General features: G+C 36.7%; 1 protein-coding gene across 1 annotated transcript in view; it reads right to left on the minus strand.

The window, feature by feature from the left end:
* Positions 1 to 3,663: 3,663 nt before the first annotated feature.
* Fbn2 (fibrillin 2) overlaps positions 3,664 to 21,139 on the minus strand; it is a 218,122-nt gene continuing 200,646 nt past the window's right edge. The window contains exons 56-65 of the mRNA XM_076855914.2: positions 20,046 to 20,171; positions 18,515 to 18,721; positions 17,419 to 17,544; positions 16,094 to 16,216; positions 14,418 to 14,534; positions 13,665 to 13,793; positions 11,302 to 11,421; positions 7,273 to 7,504; positions 5,926 to 6,097; positions 3,664 to 4,038 (exon numbers count right to left, since the gene is read on the minus strand). Of these exons, the coding sequence (XP_076712029.2) occupies positions 3,664 to 4,038; positions 5,926 to 6,097; positions 7,273 to 7,504; positions 11,302 to 11,421; positions 13,665 to 13,793; positions 14,418 to 14,534; positions 16,094 to 16,216; positions 17,419 to 17,544; positions 18,515 to 18,721; positions 20,046 to 20,171 (1,727 nt within the window). The remainder of the gene's footprint in view (positions 4,039 to 5,925; positions 6,098 to 7,272; positions 7,505 to 11,301; positions 11,422 to 13,664; positions 13,794 to 14,417; positions 14,535 to 16,093; positions 16,217 to 17,418; positions 17,545 to 18,514; positions 18,722 to 20,045; positions 20,172 to 21,139) is intronic.

Consider the following 21,139-nt stretch of genomic DNA (forward strand, 5'->3'; position numbering starts at 1 on the left):
GCAAGTTCAAAGCCAGCCTCAGTAGTTTAGTGAGCCCTAAGCAATTTAGTGAGACCCTGTCTCAAAAACAAAAACAAAAACAAAGGTCTGGGGATGTGGCTCAGTGGTTTAGTGCCCCTGGGTTCAATCCCTGGTGCCAAAAATAAATAAATAAAAATAAAAAGTGGTTATTTGAATAAATTATGTAATTCTCTGTGGGCATTTAGAAGTACAAATGAGCCACCAGCAGCTTGGAAAGGAGCGAATGCGATTTACTGTCTTTTGAAGAGAAGGGGGATTTTTAGATTTTTAGTTTCTCCTTGAGGAACATGAATATTGCTGAACTGTTAACTGTATTGTTAACAATATGAAACTGTCATTTTGTAGATCATACCTGCTCAAATATAGACATATTCACATGCTTCAGTTTGCTATTCAAAATTAACTTGTTTCCTAAAGTTTTGAAGGACTAGAATAGACTCATGCTCCATACTTTTCAGGTATTCCTTACTCTCAGTCCCAAGCATTTATTCTTAGAACTAAGAAGGCAATTAATGCAAAATAAACCTTATTTAGAAGGGAAAGACTATATGAATAAACCTGTTTGATATTCCTAGACCATGAAAGAGGCAGATGTTTAATTTAGTATAAATTTTGTTTGTTATCATAAATGATCTCCAACGTTCGTGTATAAAAATGACTAAAGTTTATCTACTACAAGCAAAATCCAAAGGTACTAAGTAGGACTAAAGTTTTAAAAGCTCCACATCTAAATGTGAGTGGAAAGAGGATTCAAGTCATCTGAAGACCATTATCATTATTACATATAGTAGATGGATTTGGTTTGTATGTCTGGGCTTACAATACACTTTTCTATAAAGTTGTCTATAACTTAACTAAGGTAATTTCTGAGACACATGTGAAGTTAATGGGAAAGACAAATGGTACAGAAAATATTGTTAGCAGTTAGTTACCAGAGAGGCATACATTGTGGCTGTCACTGTTCACAATAAGGGAGTCATATACTAGAGCTACCAGAGGTGCCTTCTGAAGGGTCCTCCTGGAAAAGGCATTTTTTTCTTTTTTAAAAAATTATTCTTTTTAGATACATGTGACAGTAGTATATGTTTTGATGTATTATACATACATGGAGTATATCTTATTCTAATTAGGATCCCATTCTTTTGGTTTAGTCATTTCCTTCTAGCACATTCTTCTGTGGAATACCCCTAAGCGTCTTTTATCTTCTGTGTAAATAACCTAGTGGTGTGGATTCTCTAACTTCCTCATGGGCAGGTCAAAGCTAAACTAAGAATGCTGTTGCTCAATATTCAAAGCTAGAGTCAAATGTGGTTCCAGGTAATTTCACATTACAGTGCTCATGCTGTACCAATAATAGATGCCAGATGAAACTGAATATGCATGTTAAGTTTTAAAGGATGCCCCGAGGCAAATACTTTTCTTATTCCATGCAGCTAATTTCTGATTGGCAAAGAACAACATTAAGATCAGTCATAATATTTCCTTGTTTTCTTATTCCATGGACAAAAAATTGAAGCACACAAATTCTTAAACCACGTATTGAATTAACTTTGTAAGACTTTTGTGCTCATTTCAGTGATGAATCAAAAGAGAACTCACATTAAAAAAACTTGTTACATCTATCCACTTCTCCATGGAGTAGAATGTAGCTAAGCAGCTTTGGGTGATTTCTGGTGAAGGTGCCCTTTGACCTGGGCTATGCCTGCTGTTACTTTTGCTTAAATATTCGGGTTCAGGGAAATTTCTACCTTAAAGGACACTTCACTTCCTCATGGATGCCTGTAGAGGAAGTGAAGAATTTTTTCGAGGTGGCTAGGAAAATGGGTCCCAGGAAACTTAGAACAACTCACTACCTTGATCTTGTCCTTCAATTTGAATGTAAGTTTAAATTGCAATCATCAGTTGAACAGTCCTCATGACTCTGTTTTGCATATTTGACCACATTCCTTTGCCTTCCTGTAGTGTGACTGCTTCTCCATCTGGAACTTTAGTAATGTCCTCACAAGCAAAGCTCTGGCCCCTCCCACAAGTGCAACAGGGGTTGTAGTTCCATAAAACTCTCAGCCAGAAAACTACCCCAAAATAAGCTTTATTGCAAGAAAAGTGTCATATTTGATACATAGACCTACAAAAACAAACAAAACCCAAAACCATAAGTTTTTCCTCACAAACACTTGATTACAAATTTACAGTTTCTCTCTCTCTCTTTTTATTTATTTTTTTAGTTATTAAAAATGAAACAAAACAAAAAACCCCAAACACGGGATATAACTGCTTACTAATCTTTGGTCAACACAGGTGTGAGAGGAACAAACCGGAAGTCTGCATGTGCTTTGGCCATTTCACATATGAGGTTTGGTCATTGGTCCAGGGACAGGTTCTTGGGTAGAGAATATGGAGACATACTCTTATTAGCACCTCCTGGTACAAAAATCTTTTTAAATGACTAAAGCAAACTAAACATCAATTCATTGTACAAACATCTTTCATATACAATAAGCTATGATAAAACGAGGCATATGGTGTATAACTACAGTATTAATGAAAATTCTAAAAAAAAAAAATGGACTTAAAAAAAAAACAACAACATATATTCCTTGGCTGCACTGCATGATTTGTTTGCACATATGGCAATCCTGAAACAACTTGAACATAATAAATGCACCATTAATCTAAGACAGCACCAAACACTACAGAACGCCAGGTGTTCCTATTCAAAGGAACGGCAGTTCTTCAGCTGCCTACGGGACCACAAGTACGCAGCGCACCCTGGGTAGGAATGAGGTGTTGTGGGTAGCACATGTGGTTCCTTGAGGTTATGAGAAGGAAATACAGTACGGTTTGGCCTGCAACGCTAACGGTCTCACAAGCAGTCAAGGTATTTTGCTACAGTGGTTGTGCTTCAACTTCCATTGCCTGGTGTATCTGTTGATGTGAAATATTGTCACAATGAGCTGCTCTGGCTTTGATCTCCTTTATAAAGAATCAAATGACATTCATGTCTTCTAAATTATTGATTACACTGCCCATTCAGCTCTCTGAGGCTTTTCTTTAAAATAATCAGGTGTGTACCAGTTGGGTGACTGGCAGAAAACCAAAGGAAACATCTCTTGAATCTATTGAATTTTTTTAAAAGCACCTCTAAAAGAAATAGCTCAAATTTATAAATCTAAAGAAAACACAAGCGAGTTTCCCTTTTTGTTTACATAGTTTGTTCATTTCTCCATATATTACTGCATTAAAAATAAATAAACATCTATATTTTTTTTTAATTAGCAACTATAGCAAAATACCCAAAGTGTTACAGACTGCTAACAGGAAAAAAAAAAGCTCACATTATTTTTGTGCATTTAGTGCCATATGCTGATCTCTTGAACATTTAGCTTTTTTTTAATATATTTTAAAATGAAGTTATATAAAAAATACAGTAACCACGGTTGCCTTTGTACTCAAATCTTTGGCCACACCAGAGTCTAAATTATCCCTCCCTGTTGAGGGTCAACATTCCAAAAGTCTGAGACAGGGAGGAAAGAAACAAAAGTCATTTTTTTTTTTCCTCTTTAAAATTAGTCATTGACTTTTCAAACGTTTCTGAAGGCTGGCTGTGCTGGGATTTGAGCCTGGAACCAAGTCTGTGAAGGGTCAATAGAGTTGAATCTGCAGCCTCATTCTGAGAGCCTCCCCAAGCTCCCCTAGGAGGTAGTCATCCTCATTGCTCTCTTCCAGTTTCTTAAGCTCCTTCTTCCTGTAGAGAGGGATGCTCGTGATTTCCAGTGTGTATGTGCCAGGCGTGAGCTTCTTCTTGGCCGTGTGCAAGTAGCTGAGCCCATTCCTTTGGTGGATGCGGAAGATGCCGTCATCATTCCCTTGGGAGATGACATAGCGGATGTGGTTGTTGAGGGGCTCAATGGCGGGCATGAGTTCCAGGATGTGCTCCTTAGAGCCAAAGCCAGAGAGATTGAACTTCATGTTGATGGGGCTGTCCATGTCGACACTCTCTAGGCTGATGTGTTCAACCTAGGGAAAGAGCAGGAAACCATTTGGGACAAGTTTCAACCACACTAGCAGCAGGCTCAAAAAGGATCTATGGCCTCAGGGGTTACAGCCACAGTGACAGGTTGTGGCTTCCCACTCTCCCTTTCTACACTAATAGTGGCTATGAAAGAGGCTATTGAAAATTCCTGACAGCTGGGAGGAAAGGTCTACTCCACAGAGGATGCTCTGTAAATCTTTACGACTTCTCACTCAGCCTTAATGAGGTCATTAAAGTTACAGGACTGAGACTACAAAGAACATTCACATTTCAAGTTTTTTGATGAGTTTATGGAATATCATGCTTATTAATATTTTTTTTAAAAGGCAATTTAGGAAATGAGTATAATTTTTTTTTTCTCCTGGAGTCATAACAAGAAGTGCTGCTATTTGTTCATTAGCAGGGCTTATACCCAGAGGAATCCTCATGCTGAAGGTTCAAAGCTCAGCTCTGATTTGCAAGGGATGAATGATGAGTGAGTTTACTGGGAGCCATCTGTACCATGCAGAGTGAATGATCTGCAGAGTCCCCAGGGCTACAGTCTGAATCAGCTTTAGTAAAATCCAGACAGGCAGAGTGTGATATGGTCAGAGGGTTGCAAGGTACAAGAATGCTGCTTATGTAAGATATGATGGGCAAAAAACCCTTGTTTTGATTTGGTACTCATTAAGCAAGGCTATCACTATGGTGGCTCAGAAGTGTCCATCAGTAATAAGGCAGAAAGATGTTCCTAGTCTCACAATGGGAAAGTCTTGATAAACAGAATATCTGCATTTATAGTTTGTGGGACTTGATGAATAACTCACTTGTCATATTTCAACATCAACTGGACACCTTAGTCTACTTAAGGTAAATGTAACATTGACTTATTTTTATAAAATACAATCAAAGGCTTTTTGCCTAAAGAAGTCTCATTATATAGATATAAGTTCCTCAGGCCCTGAAAACTGATGCAAGTTACCAGTTCACACTGCCATTTAGTTGTTGACTAGGTTTTTTGGTTGAGTAATTTCTCTGGAATGATAACTGAAAAGAGTGGTAAGTGGTGACCTCATATTGTCTCTGATCTTTAGGGAAATCATCAACGTCTCCAGATATGGGATATTAATTACTGTCCAGGACAGAACATGTGTGACATATGTGTTAGGCACTGTTCCGGGCACTTCATGTGTTTAAACTCAACTAACCCTCCCATCAACCTTCAAAGGTTGGGTATTTTAATTTTCATTTTATGGGTGAAGAAACCAAAGTAGAGAGTTTAAATAAACATGGTCCATGTAACATAGGTACTCACTGGGGAGGGCCAAGGAATATATTCAAAACCAGGCTGTCTGTGGCCCCTTAACTATGTTGCTAATGTGCTATTAATGGAGAAGACATACCAGAGGCAGAAAATTCAGATCCTACTGAAGACAACATTTTTATGGCAGGAACATATATTTTATCAATAAAGCACAGAATATGAGACCTAGTTGGGGAACCTATTGAAAATTAAAATCAGCCTAGAATGTTTATATGAGTGTTACATATGTACAAACTAGAATAGGAAAAATTCAAAATAGAATGTCATGTTTTGGGATCATTTCAAAGCACTTTTATTCCTAAATGTAAATCTTATATTTTCTGGCACAAATCAAAAACTAAAACAAAATAAAACAATCTGAAACTGTGAAACTTAAGGTCTTTTCCCCAAGTCTTTGTTTTGAGCTATGAATTCAACTTATTTTAATTTACTTGTCTTTTTGGGTCTATTAATGTATCCATTATTTCCAGACAGGTTTAACTATACTGAGGCTGAAACTCCATAACTGCATTATATGAAAGACTTCATGTGGATAAAATTTTGTGGGAAAACAGTGAGATCCACTCACAGCACTGGGTGTGGGGTCCTGGATACTTCTCTTCTGCCTGCCATCTTTCTTGGAGTAGCCATTGATTTTGCACTCATAGCACGTTTCTGGAGACAGAGCGTTTTCTTCATCCACTTCTGTGTCCAGAGTCAGGTACTGCCCTTTGTTGAATCCCATTCCTGAGACACAGTGGCTATTTACAAGAGATAAAGCATTGTTAGAATTTACTGTTGACTTGGACAACACTTTTCCAGTGGAAGAGCTGACTTTTCAAGAACATGAAACCAAAAAAGCAAACACTAAGCTAAGATCACAACAAAAAAACCCGGAAAATTCTTCCTAGTTCTTTTCTTAACACTCAACACCAGAAGATTTCCCCTGGTTTTGAAAGAGCAAAATTTCTTTTCAGGTGAGCCCAAGGCTTCTTTAATTCCCAATCTAATTAGACTGAAGCACTTGGAGGGTAGTTTACTCAAGGAGGTAGAAGCAGGTGTAAACTGCTCTAATAAGTGAGATTTCTGAAGTCTTATATTTTTGTTAATAAAAGAATCAATGAATTAGTTTGAAATGACCCTCATCTAGACCAAGTCTTTGCTTTAAATACTATTATAAACCAGTGTTGGACACACTGGTTCACACCCCGTCAGTGCCTGCTTCACTCACCCCTCCCTCCCAGGAAGATGACCCTGACTGACTCCTAAATTCTCAGCTTGTGTGCTAATGAGCACTGCTGTCCTGAGGGAAGGATGCACTGGGCCAATCAATCAATCTAATCAGCCACAGCTGACAAGTCTTGAGCAAGTGCAATTAGCTGAAGGGAAAGCCAGCCTGGTGGAGATGGTGTGTGCCGAGCAGAACCACATCCACTAGGAACCAGCCTTTCTTTGTACAATAAAAAAACCAGATGAGCAAACAAAGAAGATTTCTTCCTCAGGGATTAATTAGCACCTGCTAAGTCTGTAGAAGAATTTGGGTTGAGGCCATTTCCACATCTCTCTCTTAGCCCAGGTATCTATGGCAATATGGGAGCTGCAGTTTTAAGCATCTCCTTGTCTCTGAACTTGGGGTCTGACTGAACCAACTCAGGCCATTATGAGGAGCAAAAAGTGAGAACTGCGTTAAAGTTCAAGTCTTCAGCTCACTCTAAAGGGGGTTAATCCTATGCCATAAACACAGTTTGGGTGCCTTCTTGGTGCTTGTTCCTGTGCCTTAAGAGCACCAAGCACCATTTCCACCTCTTGGGCTCCTAAAAGCTGTACCCTTCCCAGAAGTGGTAGGTAGCCAGGTGGCCTGCACTCAAGGATGGGAGAAATGGCTGCCTTGCCAGGCCACTGTTTGCTGTTTGGGGATGCTGATGGGCCATCTTACCCCTGTCCCACTCTGTAGTAGCCAGGTGGGCAGCCACAGAGGTAGCCCCCTTCCGTGTTGGAGCAGCCGTAATTACAGGGGTTCTTAGAGGATGAGCACTCATTCACATCATGGCAGGCACTGGAGAACTGGTCAAAGGAGAACCCGGAGGGACAGGCACACTTGTAGCTTCCTAGGGTATTGTAGCAGGAAGCAGAGCCACAGGCATTGGGGTTGGAGCATTCATTCTCATCTGTGAAAACAAAGAAATAAACTCTTACATATATACAAGAAGGGGCAGTTAATATGGAAAAGAGCAGGAGTCCCAAAGTACCTATGATTTTATGGGGGAGATAACTTTAGAATTGCTTTTTTTTTTCTTTTTACTCTGATAGTTGATTTGCAAAGCATATGAAATGAAAAAATGTTCCCTAACTTATGTCTTTTTAAAAAACCTTGCTTTGCCCTTTTATTTTCTGTTCACACTGTTTCTGAATACATTAGCAGTCCTTGGGGGACAGATATTCATAGCTTGCTTAAATAATCAAAAGGCTATATGTCAAACAAATCTACAGAGAGTAGAGGAGTAGTTGCCAGGGGCTGGAGAATGACTACAATTAGGTATGGGTTTTCTTTTTTGGGATAATGAATTAGTAGTGTTGGGAATTAGTAGTGTTGATGGTTTGCATGCCTTGTGAGACTACATTAAAAACCATTTAACCATAAATTTTAAAATGGTGAGGATTATGGTATGTGTATCTCAATTTTTTAAAAAGCCTATCTATCTGCATTTATATCTACTCCCCCAGCAATTCCCCAAATCTCCTCTGTATATGGGAACAAGTATGTAAAATAATTAAATGGAAATGCACTATTTATATCTGCTGAACAAACAACCTTTGGAGTGCCTGAGAACCCACGCCATGCAGTGCAGACGGTGCCTCCGGAGGTAGGTTTGCATCCTACCCTCTGCCGAGGTGCAGCGTTTAATGACTAGCGTTGTACTATACATGCCTGACAGGATAATTATAGGTTATACTTTCAGTTGCTATTATCACAAATCACAAATTCAAAGCCCGATTGTGCTTTTAACTTTGGAGGTTATAATTTTGCTCTTAGCAGTGTGGTTGATGTATAGCATGTGGTTTGACTCCTTTAGACTTTATTATAATCCAAATTTCACCCTGGGCACAAATCACATCTGCTCCATGGAATTCTTTCAATTCTTGTGACTACAGATGGAACACAGAGTGTCTGTTTACCTAATATATGACAAGTGTGTATTTCAGTCCTTGTGGGGAAATAGGCCCATTGCAAGGAGGTGTGCCCCGGAGCCCTGACAGCTAGGAGGGAGGAGCAGATCTTGCAGAGCTCAGTGAGATTATGGAAGATGCAGATGGGGGCTCAGTGAAGACGGTTCTCAGACAGGAAATTAAACTTCGTTAAGGACAGCACAGAGGTTATTGGAAGGGTAAATGTTATTAGGTATATTTTCACATCATGAGTCTAGTTTTGGAATTAACTAAGACCACTAAATGTAGAACTCTCAGTCACTGAATATAAAATATACTTGATTACCTAATATGTGAAAATTCTTAACTTTTATTACTTAAGGAGAAAGTCTATAAATTTTCAATAACTTGGCTACATGTGACATAAATATAATGGCTATTTTATTTCTATATATGAAAGTTTTGGAATTCTGCCATGAAGGCTCATCTACTTTTATAAATAGATCTGACATTCATATGCAGTATTTCTTTCCTAACAGGGATTCTAAATTAGATTATAATTTAATGATATGATCTCGACATTAATATATTCAGACACAGGTAGAAAAAGTACCAGGCAAAACCAATTAAATTGAATAAATTGCATTTAAACATACCAGTCACAAGAATGTTTTTAAATACATTAATATTTTTGGAAGCCCCACGATATACCTCATATTTATAGGCCATAAATGTATAGCATGATAAAATTTTATAGTCTTACAAAAATATGGTCTTGTTTGAAACATACTTTGAATTGACTTGAACCTTTCTAAGCTATGCTTGAATTATTTTGGAAAGTCTATGAAAGCAACTGGAAACTACTGGCACTAACTAAATAATAAAGGCTTCATATACTAAGCATTTTTTCATGTGCAAATGTTAATAATATTTACACATCTTCAATTTTGAATAATTATAGTACTTGTAAATAGTTGAGAATGTTACCATCAGTATAATCTTAGATACTGGAATGTTTTAAATTCTCTATGGTAACTGTTAGGTTGACTTGAAAGCTTTTTAAAATATTAACACTTTCAAAGAATTCTATTTTTCTTGAATTGGTGGTGGTATTAACATCATAAATTTAAAATTTTATCAATTTAAAGTGTCTAGTGCATTGACTGACAGTTTTGGTCATTTACTAAAAGAACCAGATAAATCTGTCTGAGATACTTCTTTTCTATATTCTCCCATCAATTGTACGAATGATTGAAAATATTTCACAGTCACAGATAAAGAATGTTTATGGCCTTTCAATTTGAATTTTGTCACAATTCTTATTCTGCTAACTTGTTGTTTGTATTAGTTTCTGGTGGGTGATTTCATACTATTTCTGCCACATATTTGAATTAAAATTCCAACTGTTTTGTATGGATTTAAGGAAAGAAAGGCAGCCATTTTTTTTTTTTTTTTTTTTTTAGAGACTAGCTGGATTTCTTTGCACAGAACTAGAACCTTCTGAAATAAAATCCTTGTTCCTGTGACACAGGAGCCTATTGCTTAGAGTTGGCCATTTTAAAAAAGTGAGCTCACAAATTAAAATTTGTAACTGAGGATATCTGCCTCACGTACTTTTAGTTTTGGTCTCTTCTTTGAAATCACTATTCCTCTGATTAGAAGGCACACAGGCTTCTGGCTGAACTCTAGTGTAAGCTCTTCTTGGTTGATGCCTTTGTGGAAGTACCCACTCTGAGAATCTCATAAAGGGAAACTGGGATATACCACACCACCTTGATTCTTAGGTCATTTCAAACAGTGCTCCTAAATTCATAAAAAACTTGTGCAGCTAATTTTGCTCTAAATGTTTACAGACAGGAACTTCAAAAAACATAAAGAGATTGAATTGACACTTCATACATGATCTTCTCAATTCACCAAACTGTCATTAGAAATTTCTTTGGAGAGGATCACAAAGGGTAAAATGAGATTAATTTATTTAGTGGCTCACTATGGCACTATATTTGAATAATGCATTGAGTAATTTAAATCATTACAAACAGGAAGCATCCATCATTCTCTGCAGGACTATTGTTTCCTTTCAGCTCAGCAACATCGGCTTCTAATGTCAAAATTTGTTGGATGGTGTGTCTATGAAGTGTACTCAAATGGAGCCAAGAAATTAGGCATATGCTACGTCAGTCAGCTGGTTATTCAAATAGAATAACGTTCTCCTTGATCGCTTGCTCTGTCACTGAAGAATTTCCGTGATTATCAATGCAAGAAACAGAGTCGAGTGCCTACATATTTTATCAACACTTTGTCTGGAGTTGTCAACAGTACTTGTTGTTACAGTTTACTTTTTCTACTTTAAAATACTTTGCATCCTTCATTAAATTTCTGTGACAGGACAGCACAGATGGACTTTCCTCATTAAGTTGATCTGAATTCTTTTAGATTTATAGGAGGGGAATGGATGGGTTAGCCTTGAAGTCCCAAATCTAAAGCCATCAAATTCCTGATAAAAAGCAGCTGACTAGGGCAAATGATGATGATGATGATTCTTCACCCTATCTTCAGAAACTTAAGATTACTTCTAGTGGCAATTTAAAATAAGATTACTGTTGAGTTACCATTGGGTACTCAAAAGCGTTTTTATCATAGATAAATTTTCAGACATGCAGTAGAATGAATTCCCATACATGGGTCTAAAGTACTGGTTTTTAAGTTCTAGTATTCAAAAGCTATTTTGAGACTTTGACCTTTATTAAATGTTCACTTTATGTAGAGATACTTTAAGGCAGATAAAGCAGGGGTTATGTAATCAATGAGTGCTCACCAACACACTGGTTCCACTGGTAATGCTGAATATATCCTTGTGGGCAGCCACACCTGTAGCCTCCCAGGATGTTCTGGCAGCCATGTTGGCACCTGTGGTTTCCATCGCATTCATCAACATCTGCAAAAACAACCCCAGCAAAATCTTTATGTCCCCCTTTTCTCTACTCTTCTTAAATGCATTCTAAACACAACCTTCAGGGGAACAAATAAACAAGACATGGTGCCCAGAGAAGCTATGATTTCTTTCCAAGTCACATGGTTATTAGTCAGTGGTGGCACAAAGCATGGTTCAGAGATAAGAAACCAGCTCATTCTTATGTTCTCCACCAGACCATGGTATATCAGCGCTCTGAATAACAGCTTAATTTCAGCAAATCAACCATAGCAACCACAAATGTTGTGCATTTTGGATTGATTAACTACACATGGTATGATTTATCTGGTAAATTATATACATATCTATATATAGATAAAGATACACACATTACATATTCTAGTAGATTCCAAAGTGATTCACATGTAATTCTCATTTTGTGGAAGATTCAAGCACTAAGAGATACCTAAAAAGTATAATGGTTTTGGAAGCGGACATTTTTATTACCATTTAAGGTTAATTAGATGCAAATCCCTTTTAAGTATTTGACTGTTATTTTTAGACAAGATGTGGTATTATTATACATATGGAATAATTTCTTTGTTCATATATGCATACTCTTTTGGAATGACAACTGAGGCTTTGAAATCTACCCAGAAAGAGTGAAATAAAATCGGCATGTCTGATGTATGTGTAACAAATTTACATGGATAATTAATAAGTGGTATCTTATGTGCATGGTCATGAGCTGGACTCACACATGGCAAGCAGCTGTAAGTTCAGAACACTTTCACTGTGTCAGTGACTTCAAATATAAAATTGAAAAAAAATTTTTTTGGTACTAGGGATTGAACCCAGGGGAACTGAGCCACATCCCTAGCACCTTTTTATTTTTTATTTTGAGACAGGTTCTCACTAAGTTGCTTAGCACACCTTGATAAATTGCTGGCTTTGAACTTGCAATCTTCCAGCCTCAGCCTCTGGGGCTGCTGGGATTATAGGTGTGCACCACCGTGCCCAGTTAAAATTCAAAAGTTTTAAAATAAGTTTTTGGCTGAAAGACATAAAAATCCTGTAAGTCTTTTAAAGAGCTCATTAAATACTTTGAACATATATAGAAAGAGTTCAAAATCATATTTCTAGGAATAATTTATTTAAAATGGATAATTAAATCAATAAAAATATACATTGTAAGGTTACGTAAGAATGTAGAAGGAAATGTATGCAGGCTCATGATCTTGGTCATGGTTTATTCCATAGAAGAGACCAATCCTAATATATCTGTCCTATAATATACTAGATCTTGCAATATAAACATTGAAGACCTGGATGGTATTTTATCGACTGCAGGCAGATTCTTATTTTGTCACCACTGAAATGTTCCTTTGGATTTTATTAGAGGAAATACCTATTGCTGGGGAGACTTTACAGAGAAAACTCATTGCAGAAAAAGAGAATATGGCAGGAGTCTCAGCCCATGTAAGATAGAAGAAATAGCCATCAGTTTTCCCCAGTGCTTTCAATACGTTTCTCTAATTCTCTGCGGTAACAGGTTCTCTTTTTCCATTTAACTTTTACAACTTTAACCATCATGGAACAAAAGCCCAATTATTGTTAATTTGTGGTATATTTGTATGCCACCGTAAACCATGTTGAGCACAGATTTCTTTTTCAAATCAATTATTTCTCAGATCAATGATTAGGTAAACAGGTGTTTTTAAAAAAATTTACTTGTTCTTTTTAGTTATACATGACAGTAGAATGTATTTTGACATATTATTCATACAAGGAGTATAAATTCCCATTCTTGTGGTTGTCCATGATGGTGGAGTTACACTGGTGATGTATGCATATATGAACACAGGAAAATAGTGTCTGATTCATTCTACTGTCTTTCCTATTTTCATCCACCCTCCCTATCCTTCATTCCCCTTTGTCTAACCCAAAAAACTTCTATTCTTCGCCTACCCCCACCACTCCATGTGTTAGCATCCACATATCAAAGAGAACATTTGGCATTCAAACAGCTTATTTTTAAAAATTAATTTGTAATTCCAGAATTTTTGTTTTATCACATTCACGTTTTCCTCTGCTCTCAAAAAGATCACTAAAACTTATGGACAAAATTCAATTGCCAGATTCTATTTTGTTAAACCATCATTTTCTCTTTTGAGATGATTGCAATTTTTCATCTAATGGCTTGGAGGTTGAGCGAAATATGTAGTTTGCTGTTATGAGATAAAGGATTTTTAAGCAAATAAACTCACCTTCACAGTTAAGTCCAGTGGCATCAAGAGAGAACCCTCTCTGGCATTCGCAGTTGAAACTTCCAGGGGTGTTCTGACAGATTCCCTTTGCCCCGCAGAGTGAAGGCTGAGACCCACACTCATTGTTGTCTAGCAAAGCACCAAGAAAGAGGTATCAGGCATCCCAGTTATTCACACATGACTTACATTTTACTACATCAAGTAAAAAGTGATGGATGAAAGCTTAATCTTCGCTATGTAAAAACCTAAGTCTGCATTCACTGTTATATTAAAGGCAAACATGGTAAGAAAAACTATTTCTGAGAGGTTTGAAACTAGGGTGTATTTTAGGGCCACTGCAGGAATAATTTTAGAGAATACAGACGGAACATCTTTTAGCATGTACTCTCTAAAATGTAAAAAAAAAAAAAAAAAGCAAAAAAAAAAAAAAAAAGCCCTGTATTCATTAGCATGCTCTAAATTACCACGAGCCTGTGATCACATTTTTATCTGGACACCATAGCTATTTTCAGAACATGATGTAGAGGCATTGCCTGGAATATACGGTGCACATGTGCTTGGACTGTTTAGGCCTTTCTTCCTCTAGATATTGTTCTTGCGAAAAAATGTCTGTACCATTAGCAACTTCTTTAGACCACTAATTACAAGGGGCTTGTTCTAAATATGAAGACATGATTTAGTAATCATTTTAAATACAACTTTCATGTACCTACCAAAAGTGTGTGAAAGTTCCCGACTGTAATTTTGCCTTACCAATGCAAGCAGTGTGGTGCTGGGTGAAACCAGGTGGACATTTACAGGTAAAGCCCCCCAGGGTGTTGACACAGAGGAACTGGCAGTTGTGCTGTTTGGTCTGACATTCATCGAGGTCTGAAATTAAAGACAGTCCCATGGAAATCAGAGCAGTGATCTGGCTACGCATCTTTTCTCATGAAACCGCAGGAGGCATGCATGTTTCATTGGGAGTATTTTGTGCAATTTCTTCTTTTTTTTTGCTGGGATCTTTGTGGGCTTCCATATGCATATGACAACAAGCACTTTCTTTCCCAGTATTTGAACGGCATCAATATCATGGGCTACTATGATAGGATGACAAAGGCAATCCGAACACAGTTTTCTTAAAATAAGTAACTAAAAGTAACTAACCAGATCACAATAGGTTCCATGAACTATTCTCAAAACTAACATTCAAAGGTTATAATTCTTGCATTTAATGCACTTTAGTATGCTCAGATTGTTCTGAGTAAAGGAGGAATTAAATAAAAATAAAGCTGAATTCCGAAATTGATGAAGGTCCTAACACAAGCATCCAGCTGGATTCTCCAGATCAAATAAAAACACCATCAATACCAGAAAGCAAAAAGCAAAAACAGGTTCTGTAATTTTAGTCACAAATAATATTCATAACTTGGCATGGGGGTGCACATCTATAATCCCAGTGGCTCAGGAGGATGAGGCAAAAGGATCGTAAGTTCAAAGCCAGCCTCAGCAATTTAATGAGGCCCTAAGCAATCTAGCAAGATGATGTCTCTAAATAAAATAAGGGCTGTGGATGTGGCTAAGTGGTTAAGCACTCCTGGATTTAATCCCTAGTACACCCCCACCATGGTATTAATATTTGGACTTATATAAAAGAAAACTCAACATTTGGTATTGGTTAGTCTGAAAAATCAGGAAAATACATTTAAAATACATTCACCTCATAATATAAGATGTAGACAAGACTGATTCATTATTTTTATGGCTTAAAATATTTCAGTTGCACTCATATTATAAACACTGCAAAATTAAATTCATCCATACTGACTCTCCAAACATGTTCAAGGTAATATTAGATCTTGCTATTAGTTTGTTTTTGGTATGTTTTGGAAATACATCTCATTTTACTGAGGATAATCTATATTTAAAATTTTTCTTAGTCCTTTTATTCCACACGAGTGAAGTTTCCTACAAAATCAAATATGAGTATACTATTGAAACTATTTTAATAATTAAATTTAGCTTAAAAATAATTACTTTTAATACAACTTACTTTTAATATAATTTACCCATTAATTTTCGCTTTTCTGCAACAGATGTGTAATAAAGATAGCTTAGAGAAATGAAATCTTAGGTAAGTAACAATAGAAAATCTTTTAGTGATTTGTTTCAACTCTTCCCCTGCCAACATTTCATTTCGCTTTGTTTTAATTTTTAAAAAATGTGTGTGGTTTGCTCTAAGGAGCCAACTCTTGGAATTTAAAACATTTTCTCTGCTTCCATTAATGGTCCTTTTGATAGAAGTTTCTATGACTAATAAAATAGCCACTGAGAAGGTGCATTGTTATGAAGATGATGATGCACATGGTATAATCCCTGATTACCTAATATCAGAATCTGAAAGTAGAGAGAGAGAAAAGGCTCATAATTTCTGGAGACTCTTTGCTCACCTTTGCACGTCTTCCCATCCTCTTGCAGGACGTAACCCCGTGGACAGGAACACTGATAACTCCCTTCAGTGTTCTTGCAGATGAAGTTGCATGGTTTCGGGGACTGGGAACATTCATCAAGGTCTAAGTAAAAGTGATGTGAAGATTAACGTCCTGGTTAAAAGAAACAACCAGCTTCTCTCCTCCCTCCATATTCTCAAATTACTCTTTTGCATTTCCTCTGGCACTTAAAATGAAATACAGCCAGACAGAAATGAGACACAGGAAGATTTTCCTTAAAGTAATACTGAAATGGGTAATCTACTGGGATATCACATAAGCTGATGAAATATGGAGGAAATATTTTTTTCTTTAGTGAAAACTAAATCGATTATTTTGTAAAAATTCAATAAAGGGCAGTCCCCTCACCTCCAAATGTCAGAATGAGATAATAAAAAAATAAGAAAAAAACATTAAAATAGTCAAAGGATTCTCTAATGATGCTGCCTAGCAATAGAAATTTCAGATGATGCTTATTTTTATGCAGAGAATAGTAAAAAAGGCATTATTTATATATACAAAACGTGCAAACTCACAATAAAGGCATTTTTCTTTCATCAAAAGAATGACAAGTGGGTATTTGTAAATTAAAAGATAAAATATTGAAAGAATATTTCATAAGTTTTAGGTTTCCCTGATTGAATAGACATTTTTTGATGAATTGAGCATTTCTGTAGCCCACATGGTCAAACAAGTAGCTGAAATGCTGCTGTCAGGAACCACATTATTGAGAGGAGTGGCATCATTTTCATAAAATGTGTGTTCTGAAGCTCCTTGTCAAAGATCCTATACTGACAGTAGGCAATTTGTAAGACACCGTAGTAGACAAGTCCCAGACACAGAGGTGCCCAGCCTCATTGTTATGGTTTGGATGTCCCCCAAAACCTCATGTGTGAGACAATGCAAGAAGGTTAAGAGGAGAAACGATTGGGTTATAAGAGTCTTAACTGAATCAGTGATTTAATTCCCTGACAGGGATTAACCGAGTGGTAAGTGAGGTGGTAGGGTGAGGGTGGGGGAAGTGGAAATTAGGGTATGGCTTTGGTGTATATATTTGTATCTGGTGAGTGGAGTCTCTCTCTCTCTGCTTTCTGAGCACTGTGATGTGAGCTGCTTCCCTCCACTACACTCTCTAGCCATGATGTCCTGCCTCACCTAGAGCCTAGAGGAATAAAGCCCTCTGTTGACCTCTGAAACCATGAGCCTTCAAATAAACTTTTCCTCCTCTATAGTTGTTCTGGTCAGATCTTTTGTCACAGCAGTGAAAAACTGACTAAAACACTCACCTACACAAGATGTTCCACTGATGTCTGTGGTGTAGCCAACCTTGCAGAAGCATCGGAAGGAGCCCATGGTGTTGATGCACTGGCCATTGGTGCAGAGGTTTGGCATTACCTTACATTCATCAATATCTGTGGACCAAGAAAACCAACAATAAACAGAGGTCAATATGTATGCAAAGTGAAAATTATTTGAAGTGAAGAGAAACTTAGGAACTGAAATGAGAAAACTGACAGCAAATACCCATAGTACTTCAGGAGAATCTTTTCATTATTCAAAGAATAGAAACATGGAAGGAAAAGAAGAGATGCAAAGACATAAACAAAAGAGGGTGTGTGCTGAAATTGCTTTCTAGGAATACCCATTTTGTTATCTAAGTATCAATCTTCTTCTTTTTTTCCCCCCCTGTCATCTAGAGGGCTACCTCTTTGAAATCCAACTAATTAGGAAGTTGAGATATTTCCCATAGTTTTGGCCTCAAATTCACATTTCTGTTAGACTCTGAATAAATAATTTGTGGTAGTAGTCAGGCAAAGAATTGGGAATCTGTGTAATAATGGAGGAAAATGGCCATTTGCAGAACACTGGTTTCTTAACTGGGTATACCAAAGAATGGAAACCACCAACCAATCAGGAGACTTTGTTATTTTGAGACTATGCTACAAATAGAAGAAATTCCTACATACAAATAAACAATATTTACTTAAGTAAGGCAAGTATAGTTTGGAGGTTACAAGAATGCACTTTAGGGCCAGACAGATTTGTTCCATTCCTGGAATTATAGTCCCTTAAAATGAGCATGATCTCGGAAACATTATTGTTATATTAGCTTTGTGTTTCAGTTTCTAATTCATTAATATTGGGATAATAAATTCTACCTTCTAGAGGTTTGATATGAAGAAAAATATTTTAAAATTTCTCCAACTTAGACAAGAACATCCTTTCTATTTGTGTATATAATACACACACACATATATAAACAGAAACATACAAATATTTAAGCTATTATCATTACATCAATTTTCACTCTTCTTTCAAATTAATCCAAATTAATGAAATTCACTATATTGATAAGATACATGATGTTTTCCAACTCCTCACCTCTTCCATCTGTGGTGTATCCTGGGCCATGAGGACAAATCTTTTTGTACTGGGCAGTTCCAGGAAGTGGGCAAAGCTCACACTGGTGGCCCCAACCTCGCCCGCCATCACAGCAGCATTCTGACTTTGTGACAAGATTGCGACTGCTGGATGCCATCTGACACATTGTCTGTAATACTTCTGCAAAGCAGAGTCCCTGTCGATTGTCTGAAACGGCGAAGTAATAAGAGTTAAGGCTGGAGAACTTACACTTCATTATATTGGGTTTCAAATTAAATAGGACAATCAATGCTTTCCCTCAGCAATATTTGTTTTAAAAGATAAGTGTTCTTTTATATGAATAATCTACATTGCATAAGACAACTTAACTATAAAGTTTTGTTGATGGTTAAGTTCACTACAGACAACTCATTAAATTTGACAAAAAGTGATACTATACAAACAGATGTATCTTTTTCCTTCAATCCATGAACAACTAAAGAATAATGAACCACCATTCCCATAGAATCCAAATGAAAGGAAAATTAAAATTTTCTCTCTCAATAAGCAAAGGAACAACATGATTTATTTTTGAAAAGCAACTTCTAAACTATGTTATGAGCTTGCTACATATTCAATCAAATCTCTGCTATTCTCTTCTAAAATATGATTAAAAAATCTGGACTAAGCAATTTTGTTTTTTAGTGTAAATAAAGGAATCTCTCTGAGGGAAAACTATAATATGGTTTTATAAACCACCCTAATGAAACTGTTTGTAATATGAGCAGAAAATTGCACTTTCCTTGTAGGTTATCTTTTCAATTTCCTAAAAGATTGATTATTAGTAAAGGTTTAGACTGGAGACAGCAATAAACAATTTTTTTTTCCTGACTTAAAAATGTCCTGGGATTTGAAGAAGCTGACCTCATTCTGAGAAGGACTGCACATAGTTGAAACATGGTCTTTTTATGCCACATCTAATGATGATATTCTTTCTCTTTGTTTGCTTTAAATTTTAATATACCATACTTTTCCAGTTGCCATAATTAGCTGCAATGGTTATAATGTATGCACATTTTTTTTGCATTCAGATACAACATAATGTCACAGGAGAATATTTTGTAAAACATTTTCTGTACCATTAATATAAAAATTAACCTTCACTGCATTTTTGAAATGTGGCATTTACTTTGCATTAATATCAGCAGAGCTTAGCTCACATTGCAAATATTTTCTTTTGGAATTAAATCATCCCCTGATGTAAGTTTTTACTAAGGTCACATTTTCCATAGAACTTAATTAATCTTAATTTTGTAAAGTCTATTTAAGATTGTTATTTATATTACACATAGATGTGCACCACAAGACACACGTGTACAAATAGGTCATTTTAATAGATGTGTACTTTGAGGAAAAGGTATGTGGATTACTTAGATTGGAACATTGGTGTAGCAGACAAGAATATATATATATATGTGGCACTCTTCTGTGATGACATCATAAAACAGATGTTTTATTTACCAAGTAAAACATAATTCATGTATCAACTTACCAAGACATTCAGTGCCTGAGGAACTTGACTGGAATCCTTCATTACACTCACACCTGTAGCTTCCAATTATGTTAACACAACGCCCGTTTTCACAGATTCCTGGTTTGGTCCTGCATTCATTTTCATCTTTAGAAAAACAAATAATATGAAAAATAGTGGCTTGTAAAATCATGAATTACCCATTGTCTTCCGGTGAGTTCTGTCTTTTTTTTAAGAACTTCTTTTATCAAAATACCAAGATGGGATTAAACACAGTAATTAACCTTTACCTCATTCTTCCAGGTGGTTCTTTCTTAAGGGAACATTTTCCCACTCAACTCCCTCTGGGGAAGATGGATGGGCTTCTATTCAGAATGGAAAAGCTGGCTTTTGGAAGGGACAGACTTGCCCCAAGACACCAGACCAGAAGGGGAAGAACTTTGGGTAAGAAGCTGTGAGTTTATGTGACAGGAGATAAAGGCTGAGGGCTGCAGGGTGGGAGGAGGGAAAGGCCTCCCAGGCCAGGCAGGAAGGCTCTGGGGAATACCACAGAAGTGTCCTCTATGAGGGCAGTTAGTGAGAGAGGCAATAGGGGAGACCTGCCCTTCTGGCTGTTGATAAAGAAATCGACCTATTAGAACACTTCTGCCACACGTATTTTGCTCTTGGCATTTCTTTTTTCATTTCTTGGCTGCAGCTTCATCAGAGAAGCTGTCTTCCAAATGATTCTACAGGAGCTCCGAGTCAGTCATGGAATATTATTTTCTTAAAAAAGATTTGCCACTCAATGAAACGATCATGTTGATGTCCTTATTTATTCCATTCCTGTCTCTTCTAGATCAGGACATAAACTCCTGGAGAGTAGGGGAACCGTCCTCTAGTTCATTACTGTATCCCCAGCACCCCAAACATCATAAGTGTTCAGAGATACAACTGAAGCAATGAACAACTGCTCTGCACCAGCTTTTCATGAGTCAGTATGCCTTTTATGATGTACAAGAAACTCTTCCCCAAATGCTCAAACGTTTTTGAATATTTTTCCTGTTTTGTTTATTTTCTTTTTTAAAAGGATTTCTATGATGCATGTATTAGGGATTTATTTGTCTTCCCCTTGT

The sequence above is a fragment of the Callospermophilus lateralis genome, chromosome 5, assembly GCF_048772815.1.
Source record: "Callospermophilus lateralis isolate mCalLat2 chromosome 5, mCalLat2.hap1, whole genome shotgun sequence".
Classification (NCBI taxonomy): domain Eukaryota; kingdom Metazoa; phylum Chordata; class Mammalia; order Rodentia; family Sciuridae; genus Callospermophilus; species Callospermophilus lateralis.